A 24,987-nucleotide genomic window follows, 5' to 3' on the forward strand; every position below is an offset into this window, starting at 1 on the left:
GGCTGAATGATCTACCAAAAGATTGGAAGTCCTTGTCTAAAGAACAGTGTGAAAGATCAGGTTCCATTTAGAACACCTCAGCAGAATGCTCTGTGTGTGGATTTTCTGTCACACAAGGTGATTTTTTTTGACTAATGTCTGAAAGACATGACTTTTGCTTATATGAACAATGTAACTTCCAGTGGGAACTAGAGATGTGAAAACAATATTTCTTGTGTTATGGCTTTCATAAAGGCTTTCACTTTCAGTGGAATTATGTAGCATTGTATTTTTAGATCAGGTTTTGTAGTTATGTGAAATACAGAATGACCTACGTAAGGTTATGGATGCATTATTTTGAATCAGTTTGTCTATAGTCCTTCTGTAATGGTTTGAAATTTTTGAGAGGTTCCACCTTTGAATAGCACATAAGAACACATCCTGAGAAACCAACTCAGGGGAACAAAACCAGCATAATGCTCTAGCAGTTCAAATAGAAGAAGCCAGTACTGTTTGCAGGACGTATAGTAAGAAAAATATTTCACAATAACAAAAAAAAGCTGTAAATAATTTAAATACATACATATATATATATATATATATATATATATATATATATATATATAGCCTTTATATAACTTCAGGCATCCACAGGGTGGGTGACCTATCAGACCTTTTAACTGATAGATTTATTTTTCAAGACACATGCAGCATTCCTGAATAAATAACTGACTTGGCTAGTAGGAGAATAGAAACATTTTTAGTAAATATGTTACTCTGAATTTAATTATTCCTTGTCTTCTTCCTACCATTTTATCTCTTATTACTGCTCTGGGAGCAGTGTAGAAGATCTGCTGTTTTGTTGGTTTTTTTTTAAATTTTTTTAAACTGGCTTAAAAAGTCAGTCTGCTTTCCTGCTTTCCACTCCTCCAAATGAGTAGCAACCTCCTTTAACTTTGCAGAAAGAAAAGATAATTTTTGGCTTATGGGGAGCGTATTGTGACTGAAGATTTTTCTTTAAAGCAAAGGAGAGCACAAACCTACAAAGGAACTTCCAAATACTTGGAAGCTGGTTTGACTTGAGCAGTTATGATGTGGTTTCATCACTTATAAAAGAGATTTTAATAATAATTAGTGCTACTTTCTTTGCTAGTTTCAGAAATTTGTTCTAGCATACCATTGTTTTTGTTAGAATCTGAATTTCAATTTTCAAGTTTGGATGTTGCTTGTAACTTATATTCATCTGTTCCTATGCATATAAGTAGATAAGTTCTCATCCTCTTTAAGGTCTTAGTATTGTAGTTCTCTTCCTGCTGAAAGTCTTTTAGTACAGTCATACAAAATAGTCCTCTCTCCTTAGTGCTCTTATAAAGAATCTGAGCTCTTAGATTTTGTGTTATCATGATGAGTGACTCTGCAGCTGTTCCTCTTAGAATTTATTCATCTTGAACATGGGAAGGAAAAAATGTCTACTGCTTTGGAAGATTTTGTTCTTAGCATTGTCTATTTGTCTAGAACATATGCACTTTCTTTTCTGGATGCACTTCTGGTCTGGTTTAGAATTGCAGTTTTCATTTTGTTGCTGCGTCATATGTAATGTATTGCAAAGAATACACAGTGATCTTTTTCCCTGTATTTCCAACTAATTGCCTCAGTTCCTTAACATGAAGGATGGATTCTACCTCAGGCTAGTAGAGGTTTTAGTTCACTGATTTTTATTTGTTTTTTTAAACTGTGCTGGTGACTAGTAGTGGAAGATTTTATAGAAATGTGTAGTGTTATTTTATGTAGACTGAGTTTCATTATAAATGTGCTAGTAAGTTATTTCTAATAATCTTATTAGGTTCATGCTCTTTTGCATTTTGTCCTGTTGGCTTTTCATTGCTTCAATTGATATCATTTATGCTGTCCCAAATTTGTTCTCAGTGGATGATTCGCTAATGTTCATTTCATCAAAGGGCTCTTATTTTTTATTTAGTCAATAACAGAAAGGCCTGACTTGAGAAACTTTAGTAATAACATCCTTTTAGCTCTGCATGTCTTTCTGGAATCAGTAACTGTTAACCTTTCTTTATAAAGTTTGCCTACTCTGCATTTCTCCTATTAATCACAATCATTTGAATCAAGTTTAAGTATCATGCCTTTGAAATCTAGCTAGGTTGAATGAGTTATATTTTCTTGGCATTAAAAAATTAGTTATTTTTCTGAAGAAAGTCTCCTAAATTTCTCTGGTACTCTCTATTAATTTTTCATCTTATTTGAATTTTTAACTTTTCCTTCCATGTCTTATACTCTTCTTGAAAAGTACGGTTTAGCTATCTCATACTATCTATTGATAACAGGTCAAAAAGGCTTATTACTGAGCTTGCTATGTAAGTGTTATTATTCTGTTTTCATACAACAAATAATTTTTAGGCATTTAAGACATTACTTTGTGTACAAGCTTGATAGCTCTATTCTCCCTGGTTTGGGGCAAACAGTAAGCTTTCCTCAAAACTGAGACGAAAAGTCTTCCCTTTTTCATTCTCTTATTTCATTATCTTTCCTCCCTTCTGGATATACCAATGTCCACCTGTTTTCTTGCTAGTGAAAATATGAGCAAACTGGACTCTTCATTCTTGGAACTAAAACTAAAAGTAATCTTTACTTAATCCTCATTGTATAGCATCACTGGTTCCTCCTTGTTTAGCTGAAAAATCCTTGCTACCTGCTTTGCTACCAGGAGCATCTTGTTCACTTTTCACGGCCTTTTGTTGTGACACAGCCTTTGTTGAAGCACTGGAACACAATGTAAGTGAAACTGGGGGCTCCCCATCCCTGGCAGTTTTCAAGGCCAGGTTGGATGGAGCTCTGAGCAGCCTGGGCTAGAAGCTGTCCCTGCCCATGGCAGGGGTTGGAACTATGTGATCTTAAGGGTCTTTTCCAACTCACATAATTCTGTGAGGTCTATGACAGCTCTTAATTAACCAGCGCTTTTTCTGCACTCCTGAGCAGTCTCTTCCCTTCACAATTGATATCCTTTTATGCAGCATGGGAAGATTCAAGACACAATAAGCACTCTAAATCTTCTTGGGATACAGTCTTTACGTAGTTCTTGCATCTTTGATTTAAAAGAGATGGACAGGGGAAGGCAACTTCCTTCTTGCTGAAATTCTTTATCTAGCCTGCCGAAGTAACAGCTTCACTGATTTACTACAGCTTCCCTTTTTGTAACTTAATGTTTAGTTTCCATTTCAAATGACTATATTAGCTTTATTATGGAAAAAAATGTATTGTAAGTTGTCCCTTATTAATCCTGAAATAGTTTTATTGAAAAGAAAATTCTACTTGGTAGAATTTGGTTTCCTGGTCACTCTGGTTGACTTTGGTCTTTAATTTAGAATAGTAATTATATCTTGGAAGGTTATCCTCAATGGTAGTTTTTGTTCCTATAAGAATCTTTATTTCCAAGTATTTGTACTTCAGACTTGAAGGTTTGTGCTGAAAGGTCTTAGAGTTGCCCTTTTTAAAACCAAATTCTAGGCACGTTTAGATTAAAACTATTTGCACTGCATTTGTCCCCGAATAGTAGAACACTATTCTTTACATAAGAAGGGAATGTTTTCTGATTAACACTCTAATTTCCAGAGGTTTCTTGAAAATGGTCTGTCCAAACCATTTCTTGATGGAAAGGATTAAAAACCCCATCATCTTATTAGTTGGATTTTTTTTTTCTTTCTGTTTATAATTTTTCCCCTCACCATGGTTAGCAAATAGTTCTTCTCACAACATGTATTGTTTTCCTTGCAAAACAAAAGGTAGAAAAAACTTAGGCTGAACCATGAAATTCTATTTATGAAGGACTTCAACATTAGGAAGCTTGATACTCATGTTTCCTTTGTTGGAGGAAGGGTAAGGGAACAGAAATCTCTACATACAAAATTTCTTTTCCAATTTTGAACTGTGTTTCTACAAAGCTTATTATTGTGGTGAAATTCTGTCTGCTTTCCACCTGCTTTCCCAGACTGTCTCCCTTTAATACAGTGAGCTTTCTATATGCAAAAAGCAGCACAAAGTTGTAACTTTGCTGTGGTAGTTGGATCTCGCTTAGACTAAATTAATTCTGCATTCCTGACTGCTGTGATGTTAGTGTCACTTGCTTGAAGTCCTGTTTTTATTTTCCATCCCTTTCTGTGAGATACTTCTGTTCATTTCTTCTGGAATAATGGGCAAAATAGAACGTAAGACTTGCATTGGTTTATGTTCCTCTTTCGCTAGTCCAGAAACTCATTTGACTTTTAGGGAAATTGCCTGTAGTGAGAAAGACCTGAAAGCCATAGATGTAGCAGCCTCTCTCACTGGGGGGATGTGCAGGGGCGTGGATGTGTTGTAAGACTGTGGGGAAAAGATTTAGAATTCTTGCCTTTGTCTCAGCCTGTAAGAGAGTAAAAACAGTACATATCTCACAGGCTTTGTTAACTTTTTAAAATAATGCTGATGGCCTCTGGAAGGTGCTGCAGAAGTGCACAGAGTTACTGTCTGAAGGCTGAATATCATTGTTTTTTGTTTTGTTTTGTTTTTTCCCCCCTTTCCTGGCAATATATAGGCATGCCACAGTTAGGGAAAGAATTTTGTTTGGTGTCTCTTTAAAGAAAATGCAAAAGTGCTTTGCTGGGGAGAATAGAAAGGGGCTTTCTGAAGAGGTGCTGAAGACATGAAAATTCAGAGTGGTGATTGGTCACCTCTGCTTGATTGACAGGTTGCAGGGAAAAACAAAAACCCATTTGTTCTGGCTTAATGGAACTGGAAAACAGAAAATGAGTATCAGGTAAAAATTCCTTTTTTAAAATCTTTGCAGTTCTCCTATAAAAGGTGGAGTTTTTACGCAAATTTACTCTTCCCCACTCCAATAAATTAGAAGTAGGAATTACAGAAGCAGGTAGTTGCTAAGCTGTGTAATGTGGGTTGTCTATGTCAGTGCGTTTGCCAGGGGGCAGGTGTTGTGGAACACCCCGCAGCAGCCACTGCTACTGGGGTAGCTTAGCAAGAAGGCAGAGGATGGAAAGGGTGTAGTGACTAAGCCCTGAACTGGGCCCAGCTCTCTGGGTAGGCTCATTAGCAGGACGTTCAAGGGGAAGCTTTTATTTTCACTTCCTATACTGTGCCTGCTTTGTGGATAAAGTCTGTCAGTTTCTACTGCTATCAATTTGGAATCTTTCATGAGCATTTTTACAAAATTCACTGAAAAGTGAATAGCTAAAAAAGTAAGCTTTGTTTTAAAGAAACTTCCATCTAGCAGTATACTGTCATACAAATTTTATAATAAATTTCAATATCAGCACCACAGTTTTGAGAATCATAATTGAAAATGAATAATTTCTGTTAATTATTTTGTATGTTGATGTATTTCAGATTGAAGGACAAGGACACGGTGCAGTTTTCGACTGCAAGTGCTCTCCTGATGGACAGCATTTTGCATGTACTGATTCTCACGGTCACCTTCTGATTTTTGGCTTTGGTTCCAGTAGCAAATATGACAAGGTACAGTGCAAAATGTAAACCAAAATGTTTGTCTGTGTTGCATGCATTTGTGCAAACTTCTTCAGAGCTTCATTTCAAGAGGGCATGTCTTTTGAGCTATTAATTTGGGATGTTTTGGATGCCTGTTGTTGACAATGAGATTTCTTTCACTGTCTTTTTTTTTAATTATAGAAACATTTTGTTAAGCTACTGTTTACATGAAAAGTATAGCAATAATAATAATAATGATAATTTAAAACCAGAATTCAAAATTAACCAGTCACTTTCTACTCTCAAGTGACAAAGTTACAAATATCTACTAATGGATCAACATGGATAATGGGAATAAGCTAAAGTGGAACTGATAATAGTTATACATTCTACTTGAATTTTTGTTTTTTACTTCCTAACTAAGCCCAAAAAATCGATGTGTAATAGAACTAGTTCCTACTATCTGTATTTAAATATTGCATAACTTATGAGAGAATTATTTACAAAAAACGTGCTATGTTTTAGTGATGCAATTTTATGTCTGCTAATGAAATACCATCATGGATACCTTTGTGCTTGCACAGCAGTATTCCACCATTAGTGTGATTTAAATATTATATCTTTATTCTAACGTCTATTATCTAATGTCTATTCTAATAGTCTACATTGTGTATTCTGAGTGTGGGTGTCTTGCCACAGACCCTCATGACTGTAAAGATATGTGGTGTTGTTTATTTTCCTTTGTGGAGGAACATGCTTTGGGAACCATACAGGTTTGGAGTGTCCACAGGTTCTTGGTTCTTCATTTACCCCCCAGGAAAGAAATGAAGTGTGTCTCTTCTCCCTTTTCCTAGTACTTAAGTAGACCTATCTGCTCCATTTTCATCTCTGCTTCTGGTAGCTGACACTTGAATGCTGTTGGTGAGGTTTTTTGGATCTTGCCTCCTGCTTTGGATCTTTGGGCTCAGGCAGGTTTTGAAAGCATTTTGGTGAACAGCAGTACAGAGGGAACTGAGGAGGGAGTGCAAAAGGAATTTAAATCTTTATCTTGTAAGCTACTGAATTTCTTTCTGTAGACTTGCAGGAGGATTTGCATTTGGAGATTTATTTTTTCTCCTTGTTTCTCAACTATGATTTGAATTCCTCACTACTAAGCTGCTGTTGCTATCCCTCAGTTATTACTATCTGTGCACTTCCCCTTCCATTCCAAATAAAACAAATAAGTAGAGACATCACAAGCAAGGAAAATCAGGATGATCAGATAGTTTTCTTTGTGTTTCAGGATTCTTACTGTTCTAGACTTTAAAGCCTGTTGTAATAGGAACATTTTTCTTACCATATCTATGGATTGTTTCAGGTTTCTTTTTCTCTCCAACTGTTTTGGAAGAATTTAGATCTCTGCTACTTTGAAATGCTGGATATTAAATTGAAACTGTGAGTCTTTTGGTCTTTGCTAGGATAGACCAAAATTTTCCTTTATGCTGCTATTTGAGAATTTATCTGTGAAAGATTAAATGTTTTTGTAGAATGAATGCAGTTGCTTTTCCTTGCTTGAATTCTACAGACTCTTGGCTCTCTTGGGGTTTTTGCTGCAGCCCCTGAGAAAAGATTGTTTTAGACTTTTCACTTATTGAATGATTTAAAATAATCCTCTACCTGGTTGCTGTGCCAATGTTACTCTTGGCATGCTTCATCATAGCAGAAATGGGACCAAATAGGACTTATTTGTTACCACTTTAATCTCAGTCTTCCACTCACAGAAAACTCAGCTTGGAAGTGTCTGGTGTCTTCCATGTGTGGTTTCATCAGCTCTGTTTTTGTCTGACCTGATTTATGGGAAGATGTTACTACAGGTAGGTAGGTGCTGGAGATGGTGAGGTTTTTTTGTCTTTCTCCCCTCAGATACTGGGGAGGGTTTCAGACATTTTGTCAGACTATGATCTGGTAGGATATGCTTTTTTGGGTCTTTAAAGTGTTTCCCATCTCTCTGGGGAAATTAATTTTATGGAAGAAAGAAGCGTGGCAACCTGTCCTGTATTCCTGCATTTTGGAATTGACAGTGATTGTAGCTGAGATGGTGCTAATTCTACTGAGAGAACAAGCTCTTATTTTTCTACATCTTTGTTTTTTCATGTTATGTTCAGATAGTATCTACATTTCCTAGTTGACTGGAACCAATGCCTAGGCTTTCCTTCTCCTGTGGTGTGATCTTGGCCACAATGAGGGGGAATAGGGTGGGGTGTTGGTTTTTGTTTGGGGTTTATGGGGTTTTTTGGTGTTTTTTTTTTTGGATGATATATACTTTTGTGAAGTAATTCTTTTGTGGGGGAAAATAAAAAGAATACATGTGCTGCTTGTCTTGGGTTGCTTTAGCCAATCTCAGCTGAAATATGAGTGTGTCATCATCAGAGTTGAGCCAAGTTCACTGTCAGCAGGGCATGTGCACTTCAGAGGTTCTTGACTAGGTGGAAATTTGTCCAGGAGTGACTAGGAGCTCTAGAGTGTAAGATACTATTCTGTTGATTTTAAATCATAGAATATTCTGAATTGGAAGGGACCCACTAGGATCAAGCCCAACTCCTAGCTCTGCACAAAGCACATCACGTGCCTGAGTGCATTGTCCAAATGCTTTGTGAAATCTGGCAGGCTTGGTGCCATGGCCACTTTCCTGGGGAACCTGATCTCTGAGCTTTCTAAGGCATTTGTTCCTGCAGACTGCCCAAACCACAGTATTTAGCTGCAAGTTGACAGTTCCTGTACGGTGGATTGGTGCAGTACTGGGGAAAACCTCTTTGTGTAACTGTGCCCATTTTTAGAAGCTGAGCATTCTGAATGTGTGATTGGAGGAGAATCTATCTATAGAGCTCAGAGCTTGTGGAAAGCTTTTGTGCTCGTTCCCAAGCTGGGTTTGTGAAGTCATATGAAAAGAAGACTCTCATGCAAATGGTGATGTGATGTCATCTTGCTGTCATAAATTTGATCTCTGAGAGTACATAAACAAATAAGTCTCATTGTTAATGCTTCTGGCTGGTTTTCTGACGGAATGTCTAATTCTTCCTATTTTTCTCAGGAGAAGACATTTTCCTGTATTCCAGTAGGGATATTCTACCTGAGAGTTGTTCTGAGCCTGTGTTCTCCAAGAAATGCCACATTATCTTATGGAGTAGAAAATGGTTCTTTAGTCTCCCTATTAACTTGATTGCCATATAATGTGCACAGAAGTGTAATTGCAACAAAGTCCCTTGTGTTCTTGTACCAGGTCTTCCCTTTGCTCACAAAACTTGGGATGCAGACTACACTGTACAGCCAAGACACAACATACTAAAACTCACAGGTTGTATGACCTTGCCATTTAAAACTCTTTGTTTCTCAGTGTGGGAAGTACTTAGTAGGAAGACTTATACTAGGTGTACGTAATGCATATTGTATTATGATTTTCACAGGCATTGTGAATGCTCCTAGGGGACCTCTGTCTCTATCATATTGAGCTATTGTGAGATGAAGAAACAAAGGTGTTCATCAGGCCTTGATTCTGTCAGTCAGACACATGAAAGCACTTTTATCTTTCTCATTCAGCCTCTGTTAACAAAGAATCTGGCAGCAAGATTTCATCCAGTCAACTTTTTTACTGTAGTGGGATATCACCTTGTCCACATGTATTTTGTAAGAGTAGTCTTTTAAATCTCTGAAATGAATTATTTTCCATTGATCTTTCTTTGTATCTTTCAAATTTCTTCTTGTTATTTTTCTGAGATTTTGTGAGGTCTAGAGCCCATGATATCTCTGATTTGTTCCAGTTCTTTTTTTAAAATCCATATCATATGGATGCACTTTCTGATGTTGTAATTGACAAATGTTTGTTGCCACCTTTGTTCCTGGTCTTCTTGCTTCCAGGGTGGGAGACATTTATCATTGAGAGACCAGACCTCTGAGTAGCTGCTATGATCTCTGCCTTACTGATTTCTACTTAACAAATTACTGGAAACCATGTTATGGATTGGTCATGGTAGAGCATACTCTCCAGAAATTAGAGGATGTTCTGTGACGACTTTGGCATTCCTCTCTCCATGCTCCAAAGACAAGATTTTTTTGAGATCTCTATGCATTTAGGCAATCATTTAATTGTTTCCATACTGCACTGGAAATCTTAATTTGTGTGAATGATGATTTTATGATTTGATTTTCATTTGTTCATTTAGTTCAACTGAATACATGAGCCACCACAAATTTTGCTTGCCAGTAGGTGGTCCTGGGATGTGTAATATATGCATCGACTTCTCTCCTCTTCACTTTTTCTTTTCTCCTTTTACTTCAATATCTTTCTTATTGTTCAATACTGAGATACCTGTGCCAGTGAGGCCATCTTTTTATATTTAATTGGACAAAAATATTCTTCAGTCCTGAGGGTCTGTGGAAAGTCGTCTATGATAAATTAGGAGCAGATGGACAGAAATAAAAAAGAAAACTTCAGTTTTTATTTTGAAGAAATAAAGTGAGAAATTCAACTTTTAGTTTGGCTTTATTTTATCAACTGAAACCTTTTCTGATATCTAGCATTATAGTAAGGATATATATATTTTGTTGATGTTAAAATATTTGGCAATGCCCTCATGCAATAAATATTTTTCCTAGTCTTCTGCCTGCACCATATCTCATAAGTCTGTGACACAATTTTTTATTATCAGAAAATTTATTCATATATTCAGACTGTAGAAGAAAATTTATAAACTAATACATTAATGCTGTATTTCCTCAGATGTCTTCAAGTAATTAAATATTACCCCATTCCCCTATTATTTAAATGCTTCCCACCCTCAAACATGTGGATTATTCCCTTTGCAGTGTTATATAGAAAAGAGTACTTTGAAACAAAATAATAATGGAGTCATTAAATTTTCCCCTTTAAACTCAAATAAACACATCAGCTTATAGCCCTGTTTTTTGCAAAACTGACCATGAGTACCACTGTTGAAAATACTTTTGGCAGTTCTCTTCTGTATGCTTTTGTAATAGGTTCTTTAAAAAAATTACAAAATGACTTTGTTTACAGATAGCAGATCAGATGTTCTTTCATAGTGATTATCGGCCCCTTATCCGTGATGCCAACAACTTTGTCCTGGATGAACAGACACAGCAGGCTCCACACCTTATGCCTCCCCCATTTTTGGTTGATGTGGATGGCAACCCTCATCCTGCAAGGTATCAAAGACTAGTTCCTGGTCGTGAGAACTGCAGGGAGGAACAGCTTATTCCTCAGATGGGAGTGACATCTTCAGGTATGGAAAATTTGACTTCACTGACCAGTAGTCTATCTAGTTACCTTCAGTTGTTCTACACTTTCACTTTGTCCTTTTTCTTCATTTATGGGCATAGTAGTTCATGCAGTGTGGAAGAATTGCAATGCCTTTGGCACTGGTTGCTTGTGACAATTTCATTTACAGCATTGTTAGCAACCAAGTTGGCACTTGTTGATGCTGCAACACCAGTTAGCTTGGAGTTTGTTTCTTTACTGGAGCAATGTATAATGTTGTGTGAGCTCTCAGTTATCTCTTTGGGATAAGATTTCCTTTAGAAAACCTAGGAAACAGACTGATCTTCCACAGATCAGTTAGAAAAGGTAACACTTACAAGAACATCTCTTAAGCTTCAGTGATATGGTTAAAGAACTGAAGACTTGAAAAAGATACAAAATGTAGGAAGTTCCTTGTAAGTTTTATTCTCATGCACATGACGTGAGAAGAACATGCATATGTTGGGCCAATGGCTGGCTGTTGGAAACTGCCTAAAGGTGTTTCATGTGGGTAGGGATAGAAAAATAATGCCTACTTATATGTTACAAATTTGATATTAGTATGAATAAGCAAACTGGTGACTGGTGAAAGTAGCTTTAAATGTTTTCAAAATAAGCATTGTTAACTATTTGGATATTCTTGAAAATATATGAAAACTGACTGTTCTTATAAATTTTTATAGTTTATATGTTCACGATGCTTAAACCCGTGGTGTGTCAGACATTCCAGGAAGGGTAACTGAGAGTGTTCTTACCAAAAAATCTCTTTATCCTTATTTGTAGTTCTCAAGATTACAGGGCAGTGAATATTTAAGCATTTTTAGGGGAGGATTTCCATATTTCCTCCAAAATTACAAGAAGAAATGTTACTTGAGAAGCAACTGTAAGAAGGAAAATATGCTTCCTAGTGGATGTAAACTTCTTAGTTAGCGACTTATGAAACAAAATTTGATTTTTAGGGAAGGATCTGACTTTATTTCATTGTTACAGCTAAAGTGTGAATCCATTGCATTGTGAAATTCTCCAAATTTCAAAAAGTGCTGGGCACATTCTTCAATGTATCTTGAAACAAGTTAGACTCTACACACAGACGCAACAAAACTAAATTTAGTGGTCTGTCTGCAGGACACATGAATACCTATAGGAAGATGATGTCCATAGCATTTTGTTTAGTATCAGAGAGCCATCCATCAGCTTGGCAGGTGATGGACAGACACAAGACATTTTTCTACCTTTTTACAATATAGCAACAATGCAGTTGTATGCAGACCTAAACAACATTTATATAGTTTATATGTTCCCTTCCACTAAGAAAGTTCCTTTTCTTTCTGAAGCTTTGTTGTGGGGTTTGATGCATCTCACTCAGAGCACTGACCATTTATTTCTTGTTAAGTTTTCTGTAAGGATTTCTAAGAGTAGGGGGAATTCAGATAGTCATACTTGATTTACTGCCTTGATGAACATGATGCTCCTTTAAATCAGATGTTTTGAAAACATCAAGTATACACCAGTGTCTTCATTATTTCATTTAAAAAGAAACCACTTGCTGTTTCTTGCTAAGGCATTGTCTCACAGGCTAGATACATAGAGACATTCATTTTGTTTAGATAGCAGTTTCCTTATTTAAGATCATTCTTGGGTTATTAGTATTATTTCCCATTGTTCTCAGTAGTCAGTATGTCTGCTAATGAGATTGGCAAATTAATGTCTCACTTACCTGACTTAGAAAACATCCAACTGTAGTTATACCAGAGCTTTTTCTATTATTTCAAGGTTCTGCTGCTTTAGGGAAGTTGACTTCAGTAACCTTTAAAGCCTGAGAGCACTACCTTAAGTATTTATGGTTTTTTCTGCATACTGTTAAGAGATAGCAGCTTCTGTTCAGCCACATAATCAAAGCTCTTCATTTCATAGCACAATTACTGTAATATCTAGCCTTTGATCTTGCAAAGTACAGTTTGTAATGTGATATTTCTTTGGAATCATACTGGAAAAATAATTTCTATATCTTGTTTCTTTGAACACTGTTATTCCTCATTACAAAGTTTTGCAAGTTCTGCTTCTCTTGACTAGAGCTTCCCACCATTCCACTCCACTCTATCACTATTCTGTGTGGAGATGTCTGACTTTTTTGAATCAGTACTGTAACCCTTGTCTTTTTCTCTATACCTCTCTAACTTTTTTTGTGATCATTGTAAGTATGAAAACAGGTTTTGTGTTGTTCATGCTTATGTGCTGTGTATTTTGCTTGCTGCTCAGAAACAGTATTATCACCTTGTAATCACTTCTTTAGAACTGTTTCCCATCCTCCAGTCACAAGACCTATCCCAAAGGAGGTTTCTTGACTGTTTTACATACCAAAGAAAATTACCATTACTTGATCTGTGCAGTCATTATGTCCATGTGGAGCTCAATTAAACATTTTTACTGCTTCATTTTCTACAGTATAGATAATTATTTTCTAATTCAGTTAGACCTTCTTGATGTGGTTCTTTCATTGAAGCTTATAAAGTGTTTTTTAATGCATTTGAGGCAGGCTAATCTTGCATTTGGACAATTTGCATTGACTGAGCTGACAAACAACAGTTGTATTAAGCTTCTGTGGCTTGCTGGCACTTGATCAAATTTAATGTTTTATTAGAAGTGAAGTGTGGTCATCTTGACCCTGCTTCAGAAAATATAATGCTCTCAAATATATTAAGAAAAGAAGTTGTCCTGTTTTAAGAAATGGCTGTTAGAAAAATAAGCAATAGCTTGTAGCTACATGTGATAATTTTCTGACCTTGTTTCAAAGCTAAAACTTAGATGAGCTGTCTGTAACATTAATTTCCTGGAAATTTACATTTGTGTGTTGTTCTGTACATTTTACTTCACAGGATTGAATCAAGTTCTTAGTCAGCAAGCAAATCAAGAAATTAGTCCATTGGACAGCATGATTCAAAGACTCCAGCAGGAGCAGGACCAGAGGCGTTCTGGGGAGGCAGGAACCAGCAGTACCAGCCGGATAAGCAGAGGTAGATCACTGGAAGATGGGTCTTGAGGCTGGGAGCTGGAAAACATAAATCCCTTTATATTGGTTATGATCTGTGCATTTTGTTTAACTGGTAGAAAGGAGGCATGCAGCTGTAGAAAACAGTACAGCTTTCCCATCTTTTTTTTTTTTTTTTTTTTTTTTTTGCCTTTTGCGAAATATTTGGCTTCTTAACATTACAGATTTATCTTTGTTATTGTCTCCTCACTCAGGGAAGTGCAGCAGCTGTGTTCCCTTAGGAGTAACTACCCTACTGTTTAATCTGGAACTGGCCACCTAGTTGTTTGAAATCTGACTTCTTTCAAATTAGGATACAGGAGGAAGAAAAGTGGAAGGAAATACTTATTTCTCTGCAGAGTTGCTCCGTGTTTCAGTGTCTTGCACTAGAGTACACAGTAGTTTTCAACACTTTAAAAATTATGGTTAGCAATCTACTAGAGTAATCAGGATTAGCTTGTGAGTGTAAGGATATGGAAAAATGTTGATATTTTGCTACTGTGTAGGTGTTTGAAGGCTCTTGCATGTGTGTGTGGTTTTGTTTTGGGTTGGTTTAGTTATTTTTAACCTCTTGACCATTTCAGTTTTTTGTCTGTAAATTTTACAGCTTGATTCCTAATTTCCAGGGTTGAGGCTTCCTTTTTTTTGAAGGTAGAAGACTGTTTAAGGAACACACTGATCCAGTGAGATAGCTGTTTCATAATACAGCTCTAGAGTGCAGTAGCAATAGTCAGCTTTGCATAAATGTTTTCAAAGGTATTTTTAAAGAAGCAAACATTTGCTTCACTTCAGATTGTTGGTACACCTGCTTCTTTTCAACGTGAATTTTTAATCAGGGTGCTGCAGCCCAGTAGCTGTTTGTGCTGTGTTGTGATTACTGTAGAAACTGCTGAAATACTTATATTCAGTTCGTATGATTTCTTTTGAAGTAATAGATCAACTAAAGTAATTTTTTCAATTTCTTTCCAAGTCTTTCTTTTCTAATGCTTCCCTAGGAATTTCAGATCAAGAACTATTGCTTTTTGACTTTTTAGGATCTGTAAGCTCTACCTCAGAAGTACACTCCCCACCAAATATAGGGTTAAGGCGCAGTGGGCAAATTGAAGGTGTGCGTCAGATGCACAGCAATGCACCCAGAAGTGAAATCGCCACTGAGCGGGACCTGGTGGCTTGGAGCCGCAGGGTGGTAGTGCCTGAACTGTCTTCTGGTGTGGCCAGGTAAACACAGATGGAGAGTTTTACTGTGGTGAACTTCATTAAATGGAAGGGTTTTGGAATTCTTATCGCCATTCACATTGTCATTTGTTTTCTATTTTGTCATCTCAAATTTCTTATAAAGTCAGTTTCAGTTTGAAATCACTTGTTGGTATATCGCTTGAAAAATCTTGTAATTCCAGAAGGATTAGGAATAAAAAATGTCCTTTTAATGAATGACAAAGTAATTGAAGTTGTATAGGCAATGGAATCTAGTTGTTTCAATATCTTCTGACTTGTAGCATAAGATTATATCCTGTCATTATATAGTGTTTAATGGCTGGAATACTGACCTAAACTATTAGATGCCTGAGATGAATTTTGATTTCTGAACTGAAACTTCAATTTTTATCAGTAAATGATGAATACTTAAATCTGTAAATCAAAAAACCTACTTTCCATAGTCAAGCATAAGCTGCTCTAGTTTAATAAAATAAGATGAAAATCTTACTTTGTTTGAAAAAAGCTAATTTTAAAACCATATGCTAACTGTCAACAGAAGAACTGCTGCTCAAAGAGTGGTGTAGATGTTGAATGTCTATTCCTTGGTTTGGAATAGAACCTCTTAGTTTTAGTAATGTCCTTTGAAGTTAACATCTCCATTTTCTTTTTTCAGTAGGCAAGAAGAATGGAGGACAGCAAAGGGAGAAGAAGAAATAAGGGTGTATCGATCAGAAGAGAAAAGAAAACATGTAATGAGTCACATTCCAAGAGAAAACAAAATACCTACTTTCTCCAAGGTAAGTGGTCCACATGTACCTTATCACAGAATGAAGCATAAAATGTTCAGTAAGTTGGGTCACATAAATTTGTATTCCTCTTCTCAGTTTTAAATTTACAGACCAGAGTATGGGAGTTTGTTTGCCTCCCCAGAATGAGGAAGCCTGTCTGTACTGATGTTTCAATATGTTCTTAATAATAAACAACATGGATTGCTTTCAGAAGTGGGGAGAAATCCCTCCAAATCTGGCGTTAGGGACGTGATTTGCTGTAGGGAGTCTGTCACTATTAATCAATACACCCCGCTGCTGTTGTCTACTGTTTGATATACTGTTCTGTGGAAAGGTTGTATTAAAACTCAAGTCACAGTTCTTAAGTTTAACAGATTAAATACATCTCCAAATAGATAATGGGGTATTTTTTCTCATAGTACCCTAAAAATCATATTTTGGGCTATTATGGGCTATATCTAAGGCATGCTTTTTGCTAGAGCTGGGAGTACATTTTCAGAAAAGATGAAAGCAGGATAGGTTAAGTAGAAGGACATAAGTTGTATTAAGAATTAGATTGTCATAAGCGACATGCTTTTTTAAAAATATGACGTGCAGAAAATTTCAATCTTGCATATTCTTGCTGGTTACAAAAATTGAAAGATATATATTTTATGTTTACAGAAAGAATTTTAAGTCTTCTTTGTTTAAAATTAGTTTTATCTATTAATTGCACATGCTTATGTATGCTTTTCAGCTAAATAGCCAGCTATGTTTTTGTAGTAAAGGAAGTAAATTTTAGCAATGGTAAAGAACTCATGCTTTGAGTTTCATAGTATGCTTAATATGGAGGAGACTCTTTTCGTCCTCAAACCGAAGCTTGTAAAAACAGCTTTCAGGAACACCTGCAAATTGTGGCAATTGTGAATCAAAACTAAAAATCATGAGATATAAGGTGGAAAAATAAATAAATGAAATTAAAAGAACAAGTATACAAAAAACTACAGCTCTTAATTCATTAGAGTACCATACTTTATGCCTGTGAAGGAAGGAACTGAGATTGAAAACAATCTGAAAATAAATAAATTTCAGATGCTTTGTAGTGATTCTGTAATTTTTAATAATAATGAATTAATTTCATATGTAATAGTGTAAATTTGAAATGAGCAAGTTTATATTTGATATTAAATTTGAGTATTGTTTTGCTACATTTTTCATACCCAACCAAAGTAAATATTTCAAAAAAAGTGATGTGAACAGTCCTCTGCCCACAGTTCCCTAATAAGTTTAAATTTCTTTATTTAATTTATTTCTTACTTTTTCCTTCAATTTCTTTCTTGTATTAAAGTCTAAATGCATTGCTATCTTAAAAAATGATCCTGATGCACTCTTTTCAGTTCTGCAGGCACCAACATTTTGTGTTTTCCCAAGATACACTGAAAGAAATTTGTTCACTTTTGTCTCCAAACTTTATGCCACATGACAGGACTCATTAGTGAAATACTGGGACATCAGAAGTCTTTAACTCTTATTTTTCTTTTGGGAATAATAGCAAATGGGCCTGACAAATTCACATTTAACAAAATATTTTCCTCTCTTGAGGGAATGTATTTTGATGCTGAATTATACAGTTTCTTTTAGTTTAATTTAACAGTTGCACTGCTTAAGGGTTTCTATTTTTTTCCTTGTCTTTTGCTGCAGCCTAGTCAAAAGATCCTTCCTGATAATGTGAATTCATACCAAATTACCATTAAATTTCTAATTGGGTTACAGTTTTCTTCTAAAATATCACTAGGACATAAAAGTTTAATAGAATTGGCTAGCTGGTCCAGCACTGTGGTTTTAGCAATTATTTTTATGATATATTTGCAATAAAGAAACTTAAAGCAAATTTTTTTTAAATCCTGTTTAAACATTTTTTTTAATGGTAAAAAATTTTTATAATGGTAGCACTGGATCTTTTGGGCCCCATATTTTTATTCCAGATATTTATGTCCTTGAAATCCTTCAGAGCAACTGCTGCTTAGGAATAACTTTCTTCAGTTTCATATATTTACACATGGGGGTTTCTGTGACTGGATTCTGGATTCTCAGAATGTGAAGGAGATAACTTGGTAAATCCTTTAGTCACTTTTAACTTTTGTTCTGAGAAAATAATGAAAAACCCCAGGCAATTGTGATCTTTTCATATGAGTATGTCAGTAAATTTTCTACATAAACATTACTGATATACTTAGTAATACTTTCAGAACACTTAAAGCCTTCATAAATCTTAGTGAATACTTTTTTATAACACCTTGGAATAAAAAAAGTGGTATTCTTCCATAGCTGATTCTTCATTAAATACATCACTTTTTGGAGGACTTAGACTGCTGAGATGTTCACTAATTCAGATCTCTTGAGTAAAATCTCAGAGGGATTCAGAAATAAGTAGATATCCCATGGGCTTTAAATAAGCACGTTTCAAAAAGGAAAAGGTGTTTGATCTTGAGTGATTGAGTCTCACAATTCAATTAACTGCTTTTTATGATTTTTATGATTTTTGTTGTTGCTTATAGTGAACATGAGCAATACTTCTGCTCAGGAGTGTCTAAGCAACAGGAATAGTGAGTTGGAATTGTCATCTTCTGTAGTATTCACAGTAAATTCAAATAAACACCTGGGAAGAGAAACAAGATTGACTGCAATCCAAAAACTGTTGTGCAATATTTTTAGGGTTGTTTTATAACCCTAAATTATAGTAGAAATTATAACTTCATTATGGTTGTTCTTCTGTTGCTGTTCTTATGCAGTGGCAGTGTGACTTGCAATAGAAACTGTGTTAGGTTGAAGATTGAACTGGAAAGCACAGTGCAAATCTTTCTTTTCCTTGAGAATATCCAGTAGGTTTTGATACTGATTCCTTGTAAGTGATACTACAGTATTGTTGCAAGACTATTCCTTATTGCATAGGGAATTCTTACGGGTTTTATGAGAGAATTTATGAGCTAAAGGAGATGGGGAACACGTCCAGCAAAATACAGGGCATGACATTTTCTTCCAGTAATCTCTAGACCTAAGAACTACAGCATCAAGAATTCTAGAAAATGTATCACTCTATAGAACTGTCAGCTTCTCTGGGAGCAGAGTAAAACAAGGCTTGTATTTGAAACATTGTCTTCATAGGAAAATTCAGTTGTAATTCATACCAGTAGGAAATACTGGTTTTTATATCAACTTCCAAAATTTATCAGGTATATTCAGATAATAATGGTGAAATAATATTTTCTTCTGTTTCCTTCTTCCCTTCTAACTGGAAAAAAGTTGAAAATACAGAAGTAAAATGAAAAGATGGGCAGGAATGAATGTTATTAGCATTTTGGATTGCAAGCTGAAGTGTAGGTCAATAAGGAAGAACACAGAGCTGCTGTACTTTCATTTTGAGGAGATTCCAAAGTCCTATTGCTAATTTTTAATTCAGGGTCATTGTAGGGTGTGTTAAAAGTAGTACAAAATTATAGCTCAGTCCTTCTTCTTTAACAATATCTGCAATTTAAATTGAAGTCACAGAAGTGTTCTGCCATTGAAAGCCCACATTTTTTGACACAGGTCATACAGAAAAGTGTTAGTATGTGATTGCTTAAGGGTCTAATGGAGTTGTGGGGGAGAAACTAAAAACTTGGGGTATTTTGACCTGAATAGTTTTTAGTAAATAGTATTTAGTATAACTGACCTGCAGGCTGAATGACAAACTTGGTTTGACTTTCAAAGTCATTGGTGAGGATAAGAGTTTTTTCTATTATTAAACAAAAACATGTAAAAAAAGCAAACAGCAGAAACTTGAACCCCCAATACATTAATGAAAGAGGATAGAATGGATTTTTTACATCTTCAAAATGGAGCTGTATTCCAAATTACTTGTTTTCAGGAGCAGATGAAAACTGAGATAAGTAACATGCTTAGGTAAATATTCCCAGTCCAAGTACTTAAGAGGGTTAGTCTATTAAACTACTGGGATTAGAGCATTTTAATAAATGTTTAAGAGTGTGAAATTTCTGTACACTAGAGGGTTGATATGATGTGTGTCCTAGTAAAATGTGACAAAAATGGAAATATTCCTCATTATCATTAAGTGGAAATGTGATGCAAATTAACATGGGAAATTGTTATGGACGGACAAAAGTAGGTAAGCCTCTGTTGTGATGGGTTCAAATGACTGTATTGTAAACTAACAGAACCCAGGGAGGAGCAACATGTACTTTGTTCTGCTGAAAGTGGCTTATTTTTGTTCCACAGAAATAAGTTTTTCTACTTACATGTTATTTAAACAATATTTCCAATTAAATCAGCAAGATGTTAAGAGGAAAGTAATCTGAAACTCCAGAACATAGCTCTTAGTGCTTAGTGTCTGTTATCTCACTGCTTTTGGAACAGTTCTTACTATTTTTTTACATACACGTGATGTAGTAAGAGTAAATACTAAGTAATTATTGACACTGAATCAGACTTGAGGTTGGTGTGGAAGGTTCTCTTTAGCCAAAGAGAAAATGCCAGGGCAAGAGACCTATTTAATGTTGGGGTTCTGATACTGGGCATATGCTTGTGCCTTGCCCCTGTTAAACTTCCTAGTAGAAGTTAATTCCTGTTGGCTTAAGGAAGGAAGGATCATTTTCACACAAAAAATAGATTCTGCTGGTTCAGAAATACCATGAAATTGCTACAGACAAAGCTTTCCAAAATTGCTTGAGCCCTGTATGAGACTGCAGCAAAGCTGTGCTTCCCAGTGCTGTCAGAGTCATAAGGACCCTAGCATGCTGTGTGGTCTCAGTTGTCAGGACATCTCTGGGTTTCCACTGTATCTCTCAGAAATGATGTTACCAAGACCCCCAGCAGTGTCCAGTATCCCTCTCAAATACAGGAAATGCCATAATCTTTATTTCACTAAAAAACTTCTGTCAGGAGCTGTAATTTCTGTTGTATCAATAGATATGCTCTGATACTGACTGGAAGCCTTGGACAAGGTACAAGGTACTTGTCAGCATATATTGCTGCTCATCAAAGTGTTTAGAGAGAAAGTGATGATTGAACTTCAAATCATAGGTTATCTTGGCTTTATTTCCCAGCCTACTGTTAGAGTTGAGAGTACAATTTCAAGCCCTTTCTTTAGGTTCTATATTGAGGGAGAGGAGGCATCAGCTGTGTTTCCTCAGTTTTAGTTGAACACGCTGGTGATAATTACATTTTGTTGGAAAAAAACCTGTTGTACTTTATAGTCAAACTTCCACATTCAACTCCACCCCTCCCCAAATAAATAAAGTTCTGCCTTTACAGCTTCTCTTCAGATTTTGAAAAATAACGATGAATAGGAATGAAGTTAAAATGTATTTTTTTGGCAAGTTGAGACAATTGCATACATTATGACCACTTTTCTCATCCCTGCTTGAGCAGTGGATTTAGACAAGGTGACATCTAGAGGTCCTTTCCAACTTCATTCTATCATTCTGTTACTCATGGATAAGTACTTTTGGTTTTGTTTTCCTTTTTTTTTTTCTGTTCTTGTTTTGACATTGTATCTTTCCTTACAGCATCACTATGACCCAGTACTTATACAGGGGTGTTGCTTTTTTCCATGTGCGAATGATTGGGTGGAGGGGCTGGGGAGTTGATTTTTCCCTCAAGCTTTGAACTGCCAAAAGAAAAGAACTCTTTTCAAAACCAAAGAGTAATGCAAAATGCTTCAGTTTTCCAAGCATCTGTAGTTCTATTTGAGTAGGGTTTGAGTAGGGAAAAGCTGTATTGATGATAACTGTTTGAGAAACCTCACCTCTGAAGAAAAACAGGGAGGTAAGGATTTTAGGACTTTTGTTTCTAGAGAGAAGACATGAACATCACAGTCAAGCTGTAACGTAGCGTCTGCAAAATATGTCCCCCTTATCGTGATGGATACTTGACTAATTTCTTTCACTGGGGTTATGGGATTCCATTCTGTTGTCCCTGCTATGTCCCTACTATGTTTTATGGTGAAAAAGGCACAGTGCAGTAGCAGAAACAAGTTACTATAGCGCTGGCTTTTGTGACCTCTTTGCTTTGGTAATGCATCTTGAGAGCTTGATGAGAAGTGAGCAGCCCCAGAAGGCTGAAGGACAGAAGGCTGTGGGATGGGCTCAGCCACTGGGCTCAGGGCTGCCTTGGAGCTTTTCTGGGTCAGGTCAGAGCAGCTTGAGGAGATCCCTTGTGCAGTGCCAGTTTGAATCCAGAAGGAGGAATGAGTGCCCCAGGTCTCAAAAGTCTTAGGCAATGTTAAAATGCTGATGGCTGAGCAGTCCCGTTAGAAGTGTCTCTGGTAACTGTGCTGTCAGTGATAACTTCCCCAACTAGACAAAAGGACAGAACAACTGAAGCACAGTAAAGAAGCTCACTGAAAAGAGCATGGAGCAGTTTGTGTTGGTCCTCTGTGCTTTGATGAAAACTTGAACACAACTTTACAGAGTGCTGTGCTGGCTTGCTTTACTGAACTGTTGCCATCATGCCTGCAAAAGGTGTGTATCTACTGACAGGGAGCATGGGAGAAAAACCAGTTACTGGACTTCTGCACTTAAATGATGATTGTTGTGGCTAAGGAAAACTAAATCTTATAGCCAAGTTTTAGTACAGCTTTTACTGTAAAAAGTGGGAGTTATTTTCCTCAAGAAGAAAATTTAACCTAATGAACCAGCTTATATCATACATGAGAGAAAAGGTATTTTCTTTTGTACAAAAGAAAAAAAAAATCAAGAGGAATAGGTATAAGCAGTCTGCTCTACTAGAAGGCTGTCAAAATATTAGTGCCTTTCTTTGTTTTGTTGCAGTTTTCCTTTCTTCATCTCTGGGAGTGTTTTTTTTTTTTTAAACTATTATCAGCACCTAATAGATACTCGAGGTTTTCTTTGTGGCAGGAGGATAATACTGGAAAAGAAGGAAGTGTGCCTCTTTTTGTGGCACTTAGTAATGAGCCCAGAAATTATTTTCTTGGATCTGAACTAGGATGAAGTTTGACTATACATGCCAAAAAAAAAAAAAAAAAAAATAGCACAAAACTCTTGAAATTGTGATCATGACTCTTGGGGTTTTTTCCCAGTACTGGGGACTAAGACAAGATTGTAGACTTGATGTAGAGAGCAAGTGTTTGCATTATATATATTCTACAGGAGGAACAAAATCTCTTAATGCTGGAGCATGAAGTGTTTCTAAATTACAGCTTTATTTCATTCTTTTAAGCTTCATATTCTTTCAAACTGACTCATTCATTTGAATTCTTCAATGCATCATCATACTATTTAAAGGTCTGTATTTTCTAACAGTCATCTCTATGCTAAGGATGTATTACTGTACGGGTTTCTTTTCTAACACATCTGACCCCTTGGCTGCAAAATAACACTTTGGACTTCTGTTTAAGAGCCTTCCTTCCTTAGTAATTTTTAGTGTAATTCTAAGCTTTTACAAACCCTTAGCAGCCTATCAGTAGTTATGTTTTAGTCCTTATTAACTGACATGTACTTTTCAGAGAATGAATATTTTTAATAATTGCCGATTTAAAAATTGTGTTTGTGTCTGGGAAGAAATTTAATTATTTCCAGAATACACAGAACTGTTTGGTGCTTACATTCATTCAACTATGCATGTGGAGTGTTTTCTTCAGCAGCTCTTTGTTTTGGACTTGTAACTTTTTGCCAATCCAAAAATTGCTTCCTGGAATAGTATTATTAAAGAAAATGCTATGTATTAATAAAATGTATACTCAAATATTATGTATTTTGACTTTTATATCTTCACAGAACCATTCTCATGATAATTTACTAGATGCTAGTGACTCAAAGAAACAAGCAGCCAATCAGCACAACTACCGTACGAGATATGCAGCAGAAGAAACTGCAAGGCCTGCTGAAGAGCTGGAAAATGGACACAGTTCTTCAGATGTAAGAGCCTTATTCTTGAGGCAGTCTTACACATTCCATTTCTATGCATAAAGCTCCTGCTTCAGCGAATGAAACCTTGTTTTTAGTGGAAACTCAAGTTACATTTGTTATTGGGCGTTTCCTTTCACCTCTTTAAAAAATTATGTTTATTAGGTTTTCACATGCTGTTGTATATGTTTAACTTTGACTTAAAAAGTCATTGACAAAGGAGAAAAATGCTCATTTGTAGGGGTATTTTCTAAAGTATGTGTGCAATTTGTAAGCCTAGTCAGTACTGCCCTCATGGCCTAGCAGTATGGTCACCAACTTTAGGTGACCCTGTTTGAACAGGGAGGTTGGATAATATGACCTCCAGAAGTACCTTCCAGCCTCAATTATTCTGTGCTTCTGTAGCTATGGCAGAGAATGAGTGAGGAGTACATAATGTTCATATTGGGTTTTTGTTCAGTATTAAAAAGATGTGGAAATACAATGTTAAAAATAATTTTTGAGAAGGTAAACTAATTTTTCAAATGGTGATGAAAAATGTTGCTCTACACTGCATCTGGCCAGGTACAGATATCTTCATGCTTCTTTATAAAGTCCACTAAAGCCAAGGAACTTCCTGCAAACTAAAATTCCTTTTTAACATAAAGCTTCTAGAATACCAGATGTTTATAATGCATATAAAGCCTAGAAAAGTTTTCATTGTATTGTCATATATTATAACTTAAACTCTAAAGAAAATCCTTTCTTTTTCTCTGCTTCCCTCTCTCCCCCTTCCCAATGCCCTCTGTTCTCCTTATTAGGAAGGGGAAGTAGTTGTTGCCAGTGGTGGAACTTCAGAGGATGATGAAAGAGCATGGCACAGTGATGGCAGTTCTAGGTAAGTGACGGTATATATAACATACAGAGAAAATTCTTGCTAGGAAATCTTTAATAATTTTTGCTGTAAATAGTTAATGATTAATAACTTGTGCACATTTAGAAGAAAAAGTGAACAAGAACACGAAACTTTAAGGATTTAATTTTCTGTCATGTTGCTAACTAAAATTTAGGGAAGGTTTTTCCTTGTTTGCCAGAAGCAGAATTGTTTTGCAGGAAGGTATTTCTTTTCAGGCATACAAACACTTCAGGCAGGTAGTAGCAGTTTCCTTTGGTGCTCAGTCTGAGCTGTGATCCTTGGTTTGGAATTAAAGAGCAAATAGAGCGTCCTTTATTTTTTCATTCAAAGCTATTCAAAACCAAAAGTCTTGAAAACAATATCCAAACTTCAATGTTTATCCTCTTGAATTGATGAAGTAAATAAAAGTATTTACTTTG

At 35.9% G+C, this 24,987-nt stretch overlaps 1 protein-coding gene across 3 annotated transcripts in view; it reads left to right on the top strand.

Moving 5' to 3' along the window:
• Window positions 1-24,987, top strand: part of PHIP (pleckstrin homology domain interacting protein) — a 108,369-nt gene that overhangs the window by 50,273 nt on the left and 33,109 nt on the right. For 2 of the 3 annotated variants that reach the window (XM_063152879.1, XM_063152881.1), the window contains exons 16-22: window positions 5,371-5,499; window positions 10,520-10,745; window positions 13,636-13,773; window positions 14,822-15,005; window positions 15,658-15,781; window positions 23,545-23,685; window positions 24,474-24,550. In XM_063152879.1, coding sequence (XP_063008949.1) covers window positions 5,371-5,499; window positions 10,520-10,745; window positions 13,636-13,773; window positions 14,822-15,005; window positions 15,658-15,781; window positions 23,545-23,685; window positions 24,474-24,550 — 1,019 coding nt within the window. The remainder of the gene's footprint in view (window positions 1-5,370; window positions 5,500-10,519; window positions 10,746-13,635; window positions 13,774-14,821; window positions 15,006-15,657; window positions 15,782-23,544; window positions 23,686-24,473; window positions 24,551-24,987) is intronic. The other variant, XM_063152880.1, reaches the window with a different exon arrangement.

This window comes from Melospiza melodia, chromosome 3 (genome assembly GCF_035770615.1).
Source record: "Melospiza melodia melodia isolate bMelMel2 chromosome 3, bMelMel2.pri, whole genome shotgun sequence".
In the NCBI taxonomy this organism is placed as follows: Eukaryota; Metazoa; Chordata; class Aves; order Passeriformes; family Passerellidae; genus Melospiza; species Melospiza melodia.